This window comes from Microcaecilia unicolor, chromosome 11, assembly GCF_901765095.1.
Source record: "Microcaecilia unicolor chromosome 11, aMicUni1.1, whole genome shotgun sequence".
Lineage (NCBI taxonomy): Eukaryota > Metazoa > Chordata > Amphibia > Gymnophiona > Siphonopidae > Microcaecilia > Microcaecilia unicolor.
Genome location: NC_044041.1, coordinates 104,444,773 through 104,465,657, shown reverse-complemented (window position 1 = coordinate 104,465,657; position 20,885 = coordinate 104,444,773). Strand labels below are relative to the sequence as shown.

General features: G+C 46.4%; 1 protein-coding gene across 1 annotated transcript in view; it reads right to left on the bottom strand.

The window, feature by feature from the left end:
- The window catches only part of LOC115480497 (ras-related protein Rab-11B-like), a 45,545-nt gene that overhangs the window by 8,799 nt on the left and 15,861 nt on the right, over positions 1 to 20,885 (bottom strand). Inside the window, exon 2 of the mRNA XM_030219213.1 lies at positions 1,879 to 2,074. Within this exon, the coding sequence (XP_030075073.1) occupies positions 1,879 to 2,074 (196 nt within the window). The remainder of the gene's footprint in view (positions 1 to 1,878; positions 2,075 to 20,885) is intronic.

Sequence of the window (20,885 nt, the reverse complement as noted above, 5' to 3'; positions counted from 1 at the left end):
GCGTTTCCATTAGCTTACTCACCACCGAGGTCAGACTGACAGGTCTGTAATTCCCAACCTCCTCCTTACTTCCACTCTTGTCCACCGGGACCACTCCAATTTCTAAGGAAGCATTGAAGAGGTCTGTCAGCGGAGCCGACAGAACTTCTCCGAGTTCCTTAAGCACCCTCACCCTCGGACCCCATCAGACCCCATCGTTCTGTCTTTTAGTTTGGCAAGCTCCTCACGAACACAGTCCTCCGTAAACGGGTCTTGGTCTACCATACATCCATCCCCTTTAGCCTTTGTATTCTGCAGCCCTACCCCTGGTCTTTCATTCGTGAACACAGAGCTAAAATAATTGTTAAGCAGTTCAGCTTTGTCCTTATCTTCCACATATTTCTCGCCCTCAGCTTTGAGCCTCACAATACTCTTATGGCACTTCCTCTTGTCACTTACATATCTGAAAAAGGTCTTTTCCCCCAATTTTACCGTATTAGCTATCTTTTCCTCCATTTGCCGCTTTGCTTTCCTGATAGCTTTTCCAGCTTCTCTTCGCTTATTTAGGTATTCTCCTGTCTTCATCTTTCTGAGTCGTCTTATAACTTGCAAAAGCTAGCCTCCTTACTCTTATCTTTTCAGCTACTACATTCGAGTACCAGAGAGGCCTTCTTTTCCTCTTACTTTTATGTAATTTTCTAACATAAAGGTTAGTTGCCTTTAATATAGCTCCTTTCAGTCTTGCCTATTGCTGTTCTACAATATAGATATATTTTTTTGTTAAATTGAAATCTAGTTCAAAGGTGGAGGAAACCTACGTGCAAACACAGCAGACTGCTCCGCCGAGAAGCTACTGTCATGCTATGGCTGCCCCAGACCTCCCGTTAATTTTCTATCACATTTGAATACTGAACAGCTCATTTACATACATCAGCTTACGATTCACGGTGTCTGCTGCCACAAACAGTAAAAAGCCTGTAGAGCCCATTAATGCTTTCATCGCTGGTTTATTTGCTCTCTAAACCAGCTTGAATCAATCAAAAACTCACGTTGCTGGCCCGGTAAGTTGTACGCCGGAGGATGTGGTAACAGCGGTTAGCCTATCTGGGTTAAAAAAAAAAGGTTTTGGCAAGTTCCTAGTAGAGGAAAAGTCCATAGTCTGTTATTGAGACGATATGGAGGAAACCACTGTTTGCCTTGGGAATAGTAGCATGGAATGGTGCTACTAACTGGGTTTCTGCCAGGTACTTGTAACCTGGATTGGCCACTGCTGAGAGCAGGATATTGGGCTGGATGGTCTGTTGGTCTTACCCAGTATGGCTATTCTTATGTTTTTATGCATCTTCTCCCCCCCCCCTCCACCAGGGGTCTCCCGCAGGAGATGACTGGGGGCGGTGGAGACCAGCTTCGTGCTCGAGCATATCCATCCATGGATCTGGAAACCTGGGAGCTGGTCGTTTGCGTGATCCTAAGGCCTAACTGCTGGGAGCTCGGCCAGGGACCAGGAGCATGAATCTGAACAACTTACCCTCTGAATAATACTGGAACTTTCCACTGAGCACCACAGCAGGTTATACCAGAGATGTCACTGAAAAAGATGAGTTTCTCCCACTTCCCTCTGCTGGCAGGGACAACACCCTCTTGTTCAAGATGGTACAGCCCAGACACTAAGGAAGTACATTTTAGCTTTCACACGCATAAATTGTAGATGTAGAAACATGCAAAGACTGTCAGCTTTTTGCACACTTACAGAGTCATTGCAGCATACAGTTTGACTAGAGGTGCCTACACTTTTGTGTACAGCTGAAGTTTTTGAGGTACTATTGTAACAGTCCTAAGGTCACACTGTATCTTTATTTTATTTTGTAATTTAAAGCACATACACACAGCAGTACTTACGCAGAAGTGATGGCTCGGTACCGCTCCTGCCCTGCTGTGTCCCAAATTTGGGCTTTAATAGTCTTCCCATCCACTTGAATGCTTCTGGTGGCAAATTCGACTCCAATGGTGCTTTTACTCTCCAGATTAAATTCATTGCGTGTAAAGCGTGACAAGAGATTACTCTTCCCAACACCTGAATCACCAATCAACACCACTGAGAAACAAGGAAAAAAAAAAAAGAAAAACCCCCCCACAGATTACTGTTCAATTAGAATCACAATCAGAAAATACTGGCATACTTATTACAATCACAAGCATGAAGAAAAACCTAAATCCAATTTCCACTTGAAAAGCCTAAGGAATCAGACAGACAGACAGACAGACAATGAATACCATGTATTCACTTGCAAGATGGCAGCAGCCTCTTGAAAACTGCCCTTGATTCTCTTGGCTACTCCATACTATAAGGAAGTATGCTACTATACCACAATAGCTGGGTGAAGGAGGAAAGGTTGGAGTAGAGCTCAACAAATCCTGGATGCCAATGCTGGCATCCATGATTTCATACCCCTGAATGTTATTTTGCAGAGCTGCCTCACAAACAGTGCATCTCCCACATTCACACTGTAAAGGGTATAGCCCATCACAATTTAACATGCACCACAGACCTAAATCTGACCAAGCTAGAAAGGAAGGCCTGTGTCATCACGTGGATTTTCTAAGAAAGACTTTCACTGTATGTCATCAGACAAGGATAAATATCATGGCCCTGATCCAGAAACAGACTGCGCAAGTGATTCTGCTAATATGCAGCCTGGATGATTTAAGACAACTTCGAGGAAGGGGTGTTGCACTTTATATTTCTGGACATCTGGAGATGATGTGGAAAGCATCCCTATGATTGGGTGAATATCATCAACAGATCCCAGATCCCACTTGTCCAGTTACCATCTTCTACGATATCATGACTTGAAGGACATGACTGATAACAAGACTGTATACGAGGCTGCTGTTTGGGTTTCTGCCAGGTACTTGTGACCTGAATTGGCCACTGCTGGAAGCACTATACTGTGCTAGATGGACCATTGGTCTGACCCAGTATGGCTATTCTTATGTTCTTATGCAAGGCCATGGAGGGACTCGGCCAATCAGTTTCATCTCTTGCGAATAGACCTGTCTTCATCCTGTCACCATCAAGAGAAGACTGCACTGCCATCTGCAGGTTGTGTATTTAAATTCTGTAACCACATTTATACCTTGGTTTAGTTTCCAGTAGTTGTTTTTTATCCAAAATTGAAATGTGTGTTAAATCAAGGGCACCATGCTTAGTTTGTTAGCCATGTATTATTATTATTATTACGCATTATAAAGGAAGTATAAGAATCTTTGCTGCTGCTTGCACTTATCTATTTTGCTCAGTAAATAAACCATTATCTTCTACACTCCTGATGGTTTGTATTTCTTATCAGTAAATAAGTAGATAAAGGGGGTTTGGGATCTGAGATTAGGTGTGTTTATCCTCTAGATTTAGTGTTTACATGATGCTTACTGTACCTATTTAGCTGACAAACAGAACATGGAACATGCATGGAACAAAAAAAGAGACGAACAAACACTAAATGCCTGGAAATTACTTCGGAGGAAATACAAATATACAATAAAACAGACCAGAAGACTACATTACAAGACAATAATAGGACCAAACTACAAAGATACACACAAACTCTTCCACCTCGTGAACAAACTGCTAGACACCACTCCAGTCACAAACAACAACAAAGATATACCTGACGTTGACAACCTTGCGAAATACTTCAAGGAGAAAATTATACAATTAAGACTCCAAATACCTGCCAGCCCTATTGAATACGCTACACTCCTAGATTGTCTAGACCCAGAAGACGGAATATACCCAGCAGACAGAACATGGACCGAATTCGAACTACTATCAGAAGACCGTATCTCTGAAACACTTAGAAGATACGCCAAATCCCACTGCAAACTAGACACATGCCCAAGTAACCTCATGAAATCAGCTCCTCAACAATTCATAATAGACCTAACAAACCACGTAAACTTCATGCTACAAAACGGACTTTTCCCAAAAGAAAAAGGAAAAATTCTACTCACCCCTATACCCAAAGACACAAAGAAAAGCGCAAGGGAAATAACCAACTACAGACCAGTAGCATCCATACAGTGGGGGAAATAAGTATTTGATCCCTTGCTGATTTTGTAAGTTTGCCCACTGACAAAGACATGAGCAGCCCATAATTGAAGGGTAGGTTATTGGTAACAGTGAGAGATAGCACATCACAAATTAAATCCGGAAAATCACATTGTGGAAAGTATATGAATTTATTTGCATTCTGCAGAGGGAAATAAGTATTTAATCCCTCTGGCAAACAAGACCTAATACTTGGTTGCAAAACCCTTGTTGGCAAGCACAGCGGTCAGACGTCTTCTGTAGTTGATGATGAGGTTTGCACACATGTCAGGAGGAATTTTGGTCCACTCCTCTTTGCAGATCATCTCTAAATCATTAAGAGTTCTGGGCTGTCGCTTGGCAACTCGCAGCTTCAGCTCCCTCCATAAGTTTTCAATGGGATTAAGGTCTGGTGACTGGCTAGGCCACTCCATGACCCTAATGTGCTTTTTCCTGAGCCACTCCTTTGTTGCCTTGGCTGTATGTTTTGGGTCATTGTCGTGCTAGAAGACCCAGCCACGACCCATTTTTAAGGCCCTGGCGGAGGGAAGGAGGTTGTCACTCAGAATTGTACGGTACATGGCCCCATCCATTCTCCCATTGATGCGGTGAAGTAGTCCTGTGCCCTTAGCAGAGAAACACCCCCAAAACATAACATTTCCACCTCCATGCTTGACAGTGGGGATGGTGTTCTTTGGGTCATAGGCAGCATTTCTCTTCCTCCAAACACGGCGAGTTGAGTTCATACCAAAGAGCTCAATTTTTGTCTCATCTGACCACAGCACCTTCTCCCAATCACTCTCGGCATCATCCAGGTGTTCACTGGCAAACTTCAGACGGGCCGTCACATGTGCCTTCCGGAGCAGGGGGACCTTGCGGGCACTGCAGGATTGCAATCCGTTATGTCGTAATGTGTTACCAATGGTTTTCGTGGTGACAGTGGTCCCAGCTGCCTTGAGATCATTGACAAGTTCCCCCCTTGTAGTTGTAGGCTGATTTCTAACCTTCCTCATGATCAAGGATACCCCACGAGGTGAGATTTTGCGTGGAGCCCCAGATCTTTGTCGATTGACAGTCATTTTGTACTTCTTCCATTTTCTTACTATGGCACCAACAGTTGTCTCCTTCTCGCCCAGCGTCTTACTGATGGTTTTGTAGCCCATTCCAGCCTTGTGCAGGTGTATGATCTTGTCCCTGACATCCTTAGACAGCTCCTTGCTCTTGGCCATTTTGTAGAGGTTAGAGTCTGACTGATTCACTGAGTCTGTGGACAGGTGTCTTTCATACAGGTGACCATTGCCGACAGCTGTCTGTCATGCAGGTAACGAGTTGATTTGGAGCATCTACCTGGTCTGTAGGGGCCAGATCTCTTACTGGTTGGTGGGGGATCAAATACTTATTTCCCTCTGCAGAATGCAAATAAATTCATATACTTTCCACAATGTGATTTTCCGGATTTAATTTGTGATGTGCTATCTCTCACTGTTACCAATAACCTACCCTTCAATTATGGGCTGCTCATGTCTTTGTCAGTGGGCAAACTTACAAAATCAGCAAGGGATCAAATACTTATTTCCCCCACTGTACCACTAATAACCAAAATAACCGAAGGAGTGGTAACTAAACAACTCACTAACTATTTAAACAAATACTCAATAATGCATGATGCCCAATCAGGATTCCGATCGAATCACAGCACAGAAACAGTATTAATCACCCTCATGTCTAAATTCAAACAAATGATTGCAACAGGTAACAATATACTCCTCCTACAATTTGACATGTCTAGTGCCTTCGACATGGTAGACCACGGAATCCTATTACACATACTTGAATATTTTGGCATGGGAGGAAATGTCCTAAACTGGTTCAAGGGGTTCTTAACCCAACGTTCATACCAAGTCACATCAAACTCAGCCACGTCTGCTGCATGGACACCTGAATGTGGAGTACCACAAGGATCGCCTCTCTCACCAACCATCTTCAACCTAATGATGACCCCCTTGGCAAAACTCCTATCAAACCATAACCTCAACCCATACATCTACGCCGACGATGTAACAATATACATCCCTTTCAAACAAGACACCAAAGAAATCTTCAATGAAATCAACCAAAGTCTACGTATCATGAACATCTGGGCAGATACATTCCGTTTGAAACTAAACGCAGAGAAAACTCAATGCCTGATACTTACCTCCCAATACAACACGAATGAATTCACCGCTTTAAATACACCTAACCTAAACCTTCCAATCTCAGAAACGCTAAAAATCCTTGGAATTACCATAGACCGCCACCTAACACTCGAAACCCATGCAAACACAACCAAAAAGATGTTCTACTGCATGTGGAAACTGAAAAGAATAAGACAATTCTTCCCAAGATCCGTCTTCCGCAGCCTAGTACAATCCCTAGTACTCAGCCATCTGGATTACTGCAACTCACTATACGCAGGCTGCAAAGAGCAAATCCTGAGGAAACTTCAAACAGCCCAGAATACAGCAGCCAGACTTATCTTCGGACTACCAAAATATGAAAGTGCAAAACCCTTGCGAAAGAAGCTACACTGGCTCCCACTCAAAGAACGCATTACTTTCAAAGTATGCACATTAGTCCACAAAATCATTCACGGCGAAGCCCCAGCCTACATGTCTGAATTAATAAGACTTGCCACCCAGAAACGCTAAAAGATCATCCCGAACGTTCCTCAACCTCCACTTCCCTAACTGCAAGGGCCTGAAATACAAGACGTTACACGCAACGACCTTTTCATACATGAGCACGCAGTACTGGAACAAACTGCCGCGGAACCTGAAAACTATCTATGAACAAACCAACTTCCGCAAGTCATTGAAGACACATCTTTTTGAGAAAATTTACGGAAAGAACCAAAACACAAAGCTCACACTCATACATTAATACATTAATACATCCATTTATGAACTCTCAACCCTTAATCCCACCACACTCATACCTCCACTCACAGAAAAATGTACACCACATACTTCATATAGCGCCTCTAATTTCCTGTTCTCTCCTTCCACTGTCTCATTGTTCTTCTCAATTGATTGATTCCTTAATGATTTTGATTTCATCTCGTCAACTCTTCACAATGTAATCCATAACCTGAATTGTAACAAATTGTATTTCCACTATTCATAATGTATTGTAAACCACACTGAGCCCGCAAAAAGGTGGGAAAATGTGGGATACAAATGCAATAAATAATAATAATAATAACAATGCAGGGAACAGACTAAAAGAATGAAAAGTGGAGTGGAGGAGTGGCCTAGTGGTTAGAGTGGTGGACTCTGGTCCTGGGGAACTGGGTTTTATTCCCACTGCAGGCACAGGCAGCTCCTTGTGACTCTGGGCAAGTCACTTAACCCTCCATTGCCCCAGGTACAAATAAGTACCTGTATATAATATGTAAGCCGCATTGAGCCTGCCATGAGTGGGAAAGCGCGGGGTACAAATGTAATAAAAAAAAAAAAAAGGAAAGGAGTTACAACAAATTAAAATAGGAAAGCACAAGCACACAAAGGCCATACTCTACACAGGGTCAGGTGGGGAAGACGTCCCTGCTTCATCATAAACCCATTGGAAAAAGCCAAGTTTTAATAGCTATTTTTAATTGTTTAAATTTATAATACTGTTCCTACATTTCCTTGTTTTTACTGTATTCTTTACCATGTAAGATGCTTTCTTTTACTATGTAAGCCGCACTGGACCTGCTGTATGTGGGAAAGAGCGGGGTACAAATGTAATAACTACTACTACTACTATTTAGCATTTCTATAGCGCTACAAGGCATACGCAGCGCTGCACTAACATAAATAAAGTTCCCTACAAATATTTAATGGGAGGTTATTCCAAGTAAAGGGTGCAGTGAACATAGTAGATGACGGCAGAAAAAGACCTTCACGGTCCATCCAGTCTGCCCAACATGATACGCTCACATGTGCTACCTTGATTTGTACCTGTCCTCTTCAGCGCAGACCGTATAAGTCTGCCCAGCACTATCCCCGCCTCCCAACCACCAGCCCCGCCTCCCACCACCGGCTCTGGCACAGACCGTATAAGTCTGCCCAGCATTATCCCCGTCTCCCAACCACCAGCCCCGTGAAGGAAGCAGAATGCCTGAAGATTTGTGCTGGACTGACCGAGACCCTGGTAGGCCCAGTTGATCATTCAGGGAACAAAGGATATGGGCAAGGGTTTATGGAATAGTGAGGAGATGTTAACTAAGGCGACACTCCCATCCAAAATACTTTGAAGGCGAACACCAACATTTCATACATAATCCTATACTCCACCAGAAGCCAGTGATGCTGTTTCAATAGAGGCATGACAAAGGAGGCACATGGCAGTAGAGTTTGTAGTTTAAGTTTGATTGAGAAGAGTCAGAGTAAATAATATTGCAGTAATCCAGTCTAGAAATAAGAAGGGAAAGTGAGAGAATGAAAGGAGTTGTTGCTGAAGAAATGTAACAGTTTGAAGCTGGCATAAAATGAAAAGGTAAAAACAAAGGACAGATGAAATCTGGGGAACAAAGGGAATAGCACTTGACTTCCAGCTTTCCAAGTAGCAGAAAGTGTCACTGGAGGTAAGAGATACACACACTCATTCATATATGTTTATGTAGTTCCTTCACAGCACCAATTCAGTTTAAGCTCAAGCTGTGCACTGCAGAAATTCAGGAAGTCTTGCAGTTTCAAGTCAGTGCAGCCAATTAGGAGCTTGCAGTGACTGATCCATTCCACTGCTGCATGCTTTTTCTTTGCAACATAAAACTTTATATTTCTTTAGTCCACACACTAGTCATATATACTTGTTTCTGCCACCACACACACTAATATTTTGTCTTCTGAATCAGCCGCTGTTTTTTTTAAATATCTCCCTTCCAGGCACACGTGTCCTGAACAAACATTGTGACATCTCAGGCCACCTGTGCAGTCATATCCCATTGCCTCCAGGGAACTTGCCCTTGTCCTGACAGCCCAAACTATTCAGCATTTACTCACACACTCAAGCACAACCTGGAGTCACTTTCCCAACATGCACACACTGATCCCGACATCAGCACTGCCCTTGACCCAAGAGGGTTCAAACACACCACCACCAATGCCAGACTCCATTCTTTTCATCTTGCTGTGTGGTATGGCTGAAATGGACTTCCTGAGTTGGTACACCATGTCCTGTCTCTGGTCTTATTCAAATCTTGGCTAAAAGCAGCCTAAAAAAAGGTGGGCTAATTCAACCCCTTATCCACCTATTCAGTAATCCCATAATAAATAACTTCCTAATCCCTAATTTGTTCTTTTTTGTCTTTCTTGAGTAGATTGTAAGCTCTGTCAGGAGGGACTGTCCCTTACGTGTTTTATGTACGACACTGCCTATGTCTAGTTAGTGCTATAAAAATAAGTAGTGGTAATGATCACATATGCACTTGCTCTAAACCTGGCCAGAACTGCTCCCACTATTCACTCCCAGTCCCACACTCATAACCCTGCTTAGGTCTTTTTCCGTGTGTGTACATCTCCTGCTCTCACGTCACTGGTTCAGTCAGGCTTCAGGCCTAGGATCTCCTTTGATGAAGACATAGCTAGCTCTACCTAGTCTTAAAACACTACTCTTCACAAGCTCACTCATAGGTCACCACATTTCCAGGTTCAGCTCAGCAGCCTATTCACGTGGCCATTTGACTCTTCCTCTCACCAGGGCTCCAGTCATATTCCCCACCAATCCCAGGTAAAGATAAAAATACTACAACAAAGTTTAATCAAAGGATACTGTATATGAGAGACACAGACTGGGTGAAGGCTGTGGGGGGGGGGGGGGGGGGGGAGGAAGTATGAAAGACTGGATGAGCGCTGGTGTGTGTGCGAGGGGGGGGGGGGGCAGTATGAGTGAGAGAGACAATCTGGTGGAGATGACCCGTCCATAGGCATATGTGAATCAAAGCAGTGGCTGCATTTTTGTGTCATGTTATCAAGGTGATGCTGTCACACAGCTGACAGCATGCTTTGGGAAGGGAGACTGCCACCTTCTGCCAGTAATTTGCAAAAGCACTTTTAGGGATTAATTTACCAGTTTCTTTGCCTGCAGACACAAAATAGGAAAAGAGAAAATCAGTTACTGAAAGAGCTACTGCTGATCTAGGAGGCGATTCCCAGACTCTCTCTCCCCTCCCCCCACTGAAATTCATCATGGACATATTGGAGGGGTGAGGAAAGAAAAGAGGTCTCAATCGCTGGCTCTTAGATTTAATAAAAATTTGGCAAGGCCTGGGTTAGAAACATTTATAAACAATAAGTCTAGTGGTTTAGATATTGTATAATTATATTTGTTATATTTATCTTGTTCCTGTTTATAAATATTATTGTAAATTACTTTGTAGTGTATCTCGGAAGGTAAAATTATGTATCATACCTGATAATTTTCTTTCCATTAATCATAGCTGATCAATCCATAGACTGGTGGGTTGTGTCCATCTACCTGCAGGTGGAGATAGAGAGCAATCCTTTTGCCTCCCTATATGTGGTCATGTGCTGCCGGAAACTCCTCAGTATGTCGATATCCAAGCTCCATCCGCAGGACTCAGCACTTAGAGAATTACACCCACAAAGGGACACTCTGCCCAGCTCACCACCGCCGAAACGGGGGAGGGGAATTAACCCAGCTCATCCCCACACAAGTGGGGGAGGGGAATCCGTCCAGCTCATCCCCGCGGAGCGGGGGAGGGACACCACACCCGCCGATGCGGGGGGATCTGGCTTATCCTGCAACCGCAACAGGAGCTGACTGACCCTAACACCGCCGAAGCGGGAGGGGTACAACGCTGCCCAACTGCCGCACGAAGCGGGAGGGAGCGCCGGCAGAATTTAAGTCTCAATCCAGCCCCGTAAAACGGAGGGGAGAGGAATGCAGCAGCTCACTGTAACACAAATTCGTCTCAACTCTTGAAGAATCCATTGAAAAACTTGAACACGAAGTCCTCCTGAACAGAAACTGAAGACTAAACTTGAACCTGAAATGCAACCAGAATATAAACAATACAGATATCTGGGAGGGGCTATGGATTGATCAGCTATGATTAATGGAAAGAAAATTATCAGGTATGATACATAATTTTACCTTCCATATCATCATGCTGATCAATCCATAGACTGGTGGGATGTACCGAAGCAGTACTCACCCAGGGCGGGACATAGAAATCCCTGACCGCAACACTGAAGCTCCAAACCGGGCCTCCGCCCGAGCAGCCACAGTCAAGCGGTATGGGCCGATGCCCAAGTTGCCGCCTTGCAAATCTCTTCCAAGGAGACGGACCCGGCCTCTGCCATCGAGGCCACCTGAGCTCTAGTGGAGTGAGCCTTCAGCTGGATAGGCGGCACCTTCCCCGCGGCCACATAAGCCGCTGCAATGGCTTCCTTGACCCATCTTGCCACTGTAGGCTTAGCAGCCTGCAGACCCTTACGAGGACCTGCAAACAGGACAAACAGATGATCCGACTTCCGGAAATCATTGGTCACTTCCAAGTATCTGATGATGACTCGTCTCACATCCAGATATTTGAGAGCAGAGTATTCCTCTGGGTAGTCCTCCCTACGAAAGGAAGGGAGACAGAGCTGCTGATTCACATGGAAGCGAGAAACAATCTTGGGCAGGAAGGAAGGCACTGTGCGAATAGACACTCCTGCCTCAGTGAACTGCAGAAAGGGCTCTCGACATGAGAGTGCCTGGAGCTCGGAAACTCTTCTGGCTGAAGTGATAGCCACCAAAAAGACTGCTTTCAACATCAGGTCTTTCAGAGATGCCCTCGACAAGGGTTCAAAAGGCGGCTTCTGCAAGGCTCTTAGCACCAGGTTGAGATTCCACGCAGGCACCACTGAGTGCAGAGGAGGGCGCAGGTGATTAACTCCCTTGAGAAAGCGCACCACATCTGGCTGCGAAGCCAGGGAAGCACCCTTCAGGCGGCCCCTGAAGCAAGCCAGAGCCGCTACCTGGACTTTAAGGGAACTGAGCGACAGGCCTTTCTCCAGACCTTCTTGCAGGAACGCCAACACTGAAGAAATTGGAGCAGTGAAGGGAGAAAGTGAGCCTGCTTCACACCACGCTGCAAAGGTACGCCAAACCCTGGCGTAAGCAGTAGAAGTAGAGCGCTTCCTCGCTCTCAGCATAGTGGCGATGACCTTGTCTGAGAAGCCCTTCTTTCTCAGACGCTGCCGCTCAATAGCCAGGCCGTAAGACCAAAGGGGGAGGGATCCTCCATCACCACGGGACCCTGATGCAACAGGCCCTGCTCCACTGGCAGCCGCAGAAGATTGTCCACTGAGAGCCTGATCAAGTCCGCATACCAGGGACGTCTGGGCCAGTCCGGACCCACCAGGATTATCCGGCCCGGATGCTTTGCCACCCGGTCTAGCAACCTGCCCAACATGGGCCAGGGCGGGAACACATAGAGAAGCTCCTGTGTCGGCCACTGTTGGAGAAGAGCATCTACTCCCAGGGATCGAGGGTCCCGTCCTCTGCTGAAAAAGCGCGGCACTTGGCAATTGGCCGATGACGCCATCAGATCTAGGCTCGGCTGGCCCCAGCGCTTCGTGATGTCCAAGAACGCCTGAGCAGATAGCTGCCACTCTCCGGTATCCAAGGTATGGCGACTGAGAAAGTCCGCCTTGACATTCATGACTCCGGCAATGTGGGCCGCTGACAGCTGTTCCAGGTTCGCTTCCGCCCACTGGCATAGATTCATGGCCTCCTTGGCTAGAGGGGCGCTCTTGGTACCTCCCTGGCGGTTGACATAGGCCACAGCCGTGGCATTGTCCGACAGGACCCGTACTGGCTTCAACATCAGTACCGGGATGAACTCCAAAAGCGCCAACCGAATGGCTCTGAGTTCCAGGAGGTTGATAGACCACTTTGCCTCTGCAGGAGACCAGAGCCCCTGCGCTGTCCTTCCCAAGCAGTGGGCTCCCCAGCCCGACAAAGAGGCGTCCGTCGTGACGACAATCCACTCCGGGGTCACCAGAGGCATTCCTGCAGACAACTTGTCTGTCTGCAGCCACCAGCTCAGCGCCTTGCGCACTGCTGGGTCCAAGGGAAGGCGCACAGCATAATCCTCCGACACCGGAGTCCAGCGCTGCAGCAGAGAGTGTTGTAGTAGTCTCATATGAGCCCTGGCCCAGGGCACTACTTCCATCGTGGCCGTCATAGAGCCCAACAGCTGCACATAGTCCCAAGCCCGAAGAGGAGAGGCTACTAGGAACTGGTCCACCTGAGCCTGAAGTTCGACAATCCGATTGTCTGGCAGGAACACTCTGCCCACTTGGGTGTCGAATCGAACTCCCAGATAGTCCAGGGACTGAGTCGGGCGCAGCTGGCTCTTCTCCCAGTTGATGATCCACCCCAGGGAGCTCAAAAGAGCAATCACCCGGTCCACAGCTTTGCCGCACTCTGCATAAGAGGGGGCTCGGATCAACCAGTCGTCCAGATAAGGATGGACTTGTACTCCTTCCTTTCGCAGGAAGGCCACGATGACCACCATTACTTTGGAGAAGGACCGCGGAGCCGTAGCCAACCCGAAAGGGAGGGCTCTGAACTGGAAGTGTCGGCCCAGGACTGCAAAACGCAGAAAGCGTTGATGAGGAGGCCAGATGGGAATATGCAGGTACGCTTCCTTGATGTCCAAGGAAGCCAAGAACTCCCCTGCCTTCACTGCCGCTATAACAGAGCGGAGAGTCTCCATGCGAAAGTGCCGCACTTTCAAGGCCCGATTGACCCCTTGAGGTCGAGGATAGGCCGGACAGAACCTCCTTTCTTTGGTACCACAAAGTAAATGGAGTAACGTCCCTTGCCAAGCTGATTTTCTGGCACCGGAACGACCGCACCCAGGCGTATCAGGTTGTCCTAGGTCTGCTGCACTGCCACAGCTTTGACCGGAGACTTGCAGGGAGAGAGTACAAACCCGTCTCTTAAGGGTCGGCAGAACTCTAGCTTGTAGCCGTCTCTGATGACTTCCAGAACCCAAGCGTCTGAAGTTACCCTGGTCCACTCGCCCAGAAACGAGGACAGGCGTCCTCCAATCTGCACTGGGCCATGGACCAGGGCCCCGTCATTGGGTACGAGACCCTGGGGGAGGACCGGAGGGCGCACCTCCGGGAAGGCGGTCTCTGCGAAAGGAATGCTGCTTGGGGGAGAAGTTCCTTTTGAAGGAAGAGGGGGCAGAGGAGCCCGACTTGCCCGGGCGGTACCGACGGGCTTCCTGAAACCGTCCTCTGGAGTTACCAGGGCGAGCACCACTGGCCCGAGCCCTGACCTCTGGTAACCTCTTGCCCTTAGACGTGCCGAGATCGGTCACAATTTTGTCCAGCTCGACCCCAAAGAGCAGCTTGCCTTTAAAAGGCAACTTAGCCAGGCGGGACTTTGATGCGTGGTCAGCAGACCAATGCTTCAGCCAAAGCCACCGCCGCGCAGAGACTGTCTGAGCCATACCTTTAGCCGAGGCTCTCAAGACATCATACAGTAAGTCTGCCAAATAAGCCAGGCCCGCTTCCAGGGCCGGCCAGTCAGCCCTCAAGGAAGGATCCGAGGGGGAAGCCCGCTGCACAATCGTCAGGCACGCCCTGGCCACATACTGGCACGCCCTGGCCACAAACTGAGGCCTGCAAACTTAAAGCAGCCGCCTCGAAGGACGACCTTAAGGCCGCCTCCAATCTTCTGTCTTGGGCGTCCTTTAGGGCCGTGCCACCTTCCACCGGCAACGCCGTTTTCTTAGTCACCGCAGTGATTAAAGAATCCACGGTAGGCCATAGAAAGGTCTCCCGTTCACTTTCAGGCAAAGGATAGAGGCGGGACATAGCCCTAGCCACTTTGAGGCTCGCTTCCGGGACATCCCATTGAGCCGAAATCAAGGTGCGCATGGCATCATGCACGTGGAAGGTTCTAGGCGGGCGCTTCGTCCCCAGCATAATGGCGGAGCCAACAGGGGCTGAGGGAGAGACGTCCTCTGGAGAGGAAATCTTCAAAATGCTCATGGCCTGCATTAACAGGTTGGGCAAGTCCTCTGAGCGAAAGATCCGCGCTGCAGAGGGGTCATCCGCTCCATCCGAGCGGGAATCCGTCTCCTCCAAGGAATCCCCAAAGGACCGTTGGGAGAACTCAGATACGCTGCCCTCATCTACATCAGAGGAGACAGAGTCCTCTAAGGCCTGGAAATCCACCCGAGGGCGTTTACTTCCAGGGGCCTCAATCCCTTTATCGGACAAGGGAGCAGGGGCAGAGTTTGCTTAAGGAAGGCCTGATGCAGCAGCAAAATAAACTCGGGGGAGAAACCCCCCAGACTGTGCACTTCAGCAGCCTGGGCCACAGCCCTAGACGCACCCTCAACCGGCGCTCGCAAGAGCGGGGGAGAAACATGCTGCGCATCCAAGATGGCGTCAGGCGCGACACTCCGCGAAGGAGCCGCGCGGGAAGAACGGCGCTTAACTTTAGCCGCTTTTCTGCCGTCGCCCAAAAGAAGGGCGGCCATGGCATTAACGTCTCCCACCTCAAGGGCGGCCCAAGAAGAAGCCGTCCGAGCAGCGTGGCCAGCCAAGATGGCGGAGGCGAGCAGCGGGGGATGGGCGTTTATGGCGGGAAAAACCGCCGCACCGGAGGAAGAACCGGGACACTGACCGGCCTCCAAACTGACACCCAACAAGGGCGAATCAGACTTTAAAACCCCCGCATCCCCGCTAGACGCGCACACGCGGTCCGGGGAGCGATTCTTTGCGCCCTCGCCCTCCGACGCCATCAGCCACGTGGAGATCAATCGGGGAACCCCCTGCCCGCTACAAAAAGGTAAAATTACCTGATTTCCGCTCCGAGCTGTAACGACCTGGTGTCCCAGTGAGTAGCTGCAATAAACGTTTAAATAAACGTCGAAATAAACGCCCTTAAGGACGTCCAAAATTTATTATTTTTTTTTTTTCAAACGGAGCCAGCGGGAGGGGGGAGAAAAGGAGGGACCTGGCACCACCAGGTTTGCACTTGCTCAAGAAGAGCCCTCAACCCCAGGCACTCAACAAAACCTAAAAATTAGGCTTGGAGGCCTAGCCAGAGCTGCTGCTGTGTGTGACCACCACCTGCTGAGATAGAGAACATACTGAGGAGTTTCCGGCAGCACATGACCACATATAGGGAGGCAAAAGGATTGCTCTCTATCTCCACCTGCTGGTAGATGGACACAACCCACCAGTCTATGGATTGATCAGCATGATGATATGGAAGAGTATCTTTAAAGCAGAAAAGATTCCCCTCCGAAGGGACACCACCTTGTAGTGGTGGAGGGGCTTCTGTGTTTCAATGACTCAAGAGGGCTATGCTGAAGGGTTTTCCATATCAGACTGGTCTCTGAGGAGAAACCAGACAAAGAGTGTCCCAAACTAGGGAGAGTGGAAAGATGGCAACCTGAAGCTCGTACGCTCAACAGCCCAGCTGTCCTCTGAAGTTCTGTCTTTGTTTACTTGACATTTCCTCTCTGCATTTGCAGTTACCTTAACTAAGAGGAAGGGGACAATGGGGTCAGCCACCGATGGCCAGCGTTTTGTCCCGTGCAGCAAGTGTGGGACCACTGTGCAACGAGCTGCTCACAGATGACTGGGTTGGTGAGTCCTTTGATTAGCGCCGGCAAAGGAGTGTCTTGGACCTGGAAACAATTTCATCGCTCCCGAATCATTTAACCACCATGTCCAAAGGTGTGGAGGAGTGAGTTAGGAGTGTATGCTGAAACGGAAGTCGTTTACAGCTGAACCCGTGTCGGCGGTGCCACTCCTAAACCCATAAGAGCTATCAGCTTGGAGTTTTTGGCTCCCGTGGAGGTTTCATTGAATATCACCTGGAAGGCACTCCAGGACCTAACGGTGGTAGTAAATAATTTTGCTTCAGATATAATCTTATTAGTGAGCCACATGGATAATCTAATCGAATCCTTTGAGAATGAAAAATTGATACAGCAAATGAAGTTCTACAGGAGTAGGAAACGGTTAAGATTTTGAAAATGATAATAGACCAGAAAAATTTGAACAAAATGAATATTATTACAGAGGATTAATATCAAGATTGTTGTTTTCCTAGAGTTCCGGGTATGACTCCTAAAGTTTTCTCCTCTGAAATGATTCCTCTTAGTAAATTAATTCAAAAGGAGTGAAGCCTGTGAAACTGGGATTGCCTTAATCAGTGGGAATTGGATTAGAGACTCAAGTGTTTGTATTGTTAAATAATTTCTGGTTTTAAAAGAGAAAAAAAATGAAATCAGGTATATTATTTCCAATAATATTGGACAATAAGTATGTTTCCAACGAAATAAATTGACGACTATACACCGTTTTGGGTTTGAAGAAGCCAACCAGATGATCAATGTGGAATAATGACTCAGATAAATAATAAACTGGGGATAATCAGGTTAATACCACATTTTCTTTGTTTACTGTTGTTTAATTGATCTCCTTGTCTTGTTTCACTCTCCCTATTTTGTGGTCAGAATTACCTGATTGAAATAATTCTTGTGTGTTATTTTCTCTGTATTTCTGGCAAGTTATTTTAGTGCTTGTAAAATTAAGTTGTTATAAATAAAATTAAAAAAAAAAATAAAGCAGAAAAGATTTGTGTTTTTCCAACTATTTTTACTTTACATAGAAGCCTCTTAATTTCCAAGGTATACTTTAACAATTTGGAAAAAACTTATGTAATGCCCACAGGTTTAAGAGCCAAGAAAAAAAATTTATTCATGCCTTTAACACACACAATGAGACTAATTAACCTCACAACCCTAGCTGCCCAAGTTCATATCCTCTTGATCTAATCTTATGGACTATGTTGTCAACAGAAGAGATAGCAAGAAGATTGTCTGAATTTTGTATTACCCTTTAAGCGTCTCAATCTCCAAAGCTGGAGGACAGAATTTTTAGAAATCATGTCATTACCTTGGCTGACCCAGAAATATTTATAAGTAATTAAAGGTACCCATTGCAGTGGATTAAGTCAAGCTGTGATAAAAGCTACCAATCTGTATAAAATGCCTGAACTATTCAGATTTGGGCCTAAATGTGAAAACTGGTGAAAGTGCTGACTGACAGACTGGCAAACTTTACCCAAAATTTATAGCAAAACAGCAAGTAGGCTTTTAAAGGATAGAGTAATATCTATGTGGATGGATAATATTGTGGATGGCGTAATATCCATGCACAAGCAATCAGTTGTGACATTTGATCACAGATTCATGCTTTTTATTTGGGTTAATCAGAAGCATAGAATGAATAGGTCAGGAAGGGGGTTGTTTCGCAAACACTGAGGATTATATGCTGCTCCCCAGGGCTGCAGACATGGTAAAGGTGAAATTTAGTCATACAACTCACTTGTTCAGAATAGTGCAGCTGGATGCTAGGGCTGCAGACATGGTAAAGGTGAAATTTAGTCATACAACTCACTTGTTCAGAATAGTGCAGCTGGATGCTAAAGAATGGGGTACCTACAGATTTTTGTTAGAAGCACAAGGCAGGGTTGCTCTCTTTCTCCCTCCTATTCCTTTCATTTTTAGAGCGTTTACTACAGCATCTGAAGGTCAACAGATTAGAGGAATAGAGTTGGGGAACTCAGAGAATTAAATGGATAAACTTTGCCAACGGTATAGTGAAAGTTGTTCTTACATGCTAATATCTTTTCCTTGATTACTGCTAGACCAGTCCAGACTGGCATGTTCTGCCACCCTACCAGTATCTCCCCTGGACTGATCACTATCACAGCTGTGCTTACTGTTCCCCTTATTCGACCTTTCTCTAGAGTGTCATCTTTACTTAACCAACCTTTTTCTCTTACCATAACCTGTCAACCTACTCACTGTTATTTAGCCCCCCCCCCCTTTGCATTTCATCTCTAAGATCACCGAACATAAGGCAGAGTCTCTGACCAGCTTCTTCACTTCGCCGATAACCAACATATTTTGCACCCCCCCCAACAAAGTGGTTTTTATGCCACTCACAGTACTGAAACTATTACTGCTCTTGTTAGTGAATTACATTCTTTTCTTGATTGTGGTATTGTTGTTGTCGTCTCTTGATCTCTCTGCTGCATTCAATCTTGCTGACCACTCTTCCTCTTGCTCGTCTCCAATCTATTGGGGCTGGCGGAATCTGTTCTAAAAACTGTTCCTTTCTGTCCGATAGATCTTTCAGTCTTCACTTCATCCACAACTTTGTCCACTATCTGACTTGTGATGTCCCCCAGGGCTCCATATTTTCTTCCCTTTTGTTCAACATCTTTCTTAGTCCACTAGCCTTTCTCATTCAAGACTAATATAAAATTCTTCTTTTACGCAGATGACATTTTATTGATCTACCCACTCTTACCTCTCATCCCTCACTTTGCACCACCACAAGCTCGTCTCCAATCCCTTTTGAAATGGGCTCATTTTTCATAAAATAGCCCTGAATCCATCCCAAACTGTGGCTTGTTGGGTCACTGATTCACTCTCCATCCTCTCCTTACTGCTTCCTCCATTTGATATTCAAATTTCTCCTGTCAACTTATTCCGCTGCCTCAGTATACTCATCGATTCTAAATTGTCTTTTGAATGTCAAGTGTCTCAGGTTATTAAAAAAGGTTTCTATTAGATTCATTGTATACGTTCCATTAATATACAATTGAATTGACCACTGTAACACAATTTACTGTGGAATCTCCACTTATCTGCTTCATCATCGCTACCTCCACCTGCTGACAGGAAGGGATAACGCACATTGGTTCAGAACAATGGAGCCAATGCTAAAAAAAGGCCTACTCCCCTAGCTCCTACCCTCACAGATCCAGAACAGAGTGACTGAACTTCTACCTGTACCCTGTGTTTGTCCACAATGTGGACTGCTAAATGGGGCCTGCGGATGAGTCTCTGTCCACTGACAGACACGCTGCATCCAGGGCCACTGACTCTTGGCACAGTCCTATTTGTTTATGTATGCCATCGCCATGGCAGTGTCCAACATCACTCGGACCACACCACCTCCAGCACATGTGCTAGTGGCAGCACATGGAATAGAAAAGTGGAACAAATCCTGCTAATTTACAGTAGCTCTTAGTGATTACTCAACTACAAGTGGATAGAACCTATCGTTTAAGTGATCTCAGCACGATGAACAAACCTTCATCCCACTGTACATCCATTCACCCATAAAAACATAAGAGTAGCCATACTGGTTCAGACCAATGGTCCATCTAGCCCAGAATCCCATTTCCAAACAGTGGCCAACCTGGCAGAAACCCATTTATTAGCAACATTCCATGCCACCAATCCTGGGGCAAGCAGCTGCCTCCCCATGTCCGTCTCAATAGCAAACTATGGACTTTTCCTCCACTTGAAGTCTTGCTCTTTGTGCTGTGCAGGAAATCTCCTGAACTCAGTGAACTCTCTCAAGAATGGCAATGTACCATGCCACTGGAAAATGACTGGCACAACACAGCAGATCCAGTGGAAATTCTACTCATGGGAACCCCCCTCCTGAATGCAGTTTGTCATCTGTAGCAAACTACTGGAGAAGCAGTGTGGGGGGAGGGGGGTAGAAGATAGCCAATGCTGCAGCTGCACAGTACTTCCATAACAAACTCTGCAAAAACTGGTAGGAAGGATTCATGCATCTGGCTGTGAGGAAAGATTGGCAGGATGCTTTCTAGAGACGGCACCAGTCTATTACAGCTCTTGAATAAATACACCGCAATCATCCTACCTGAGGAGTCTGAAAAAAAAAATTCTACTCAACTTAAGAAACTACAGATGGCTATT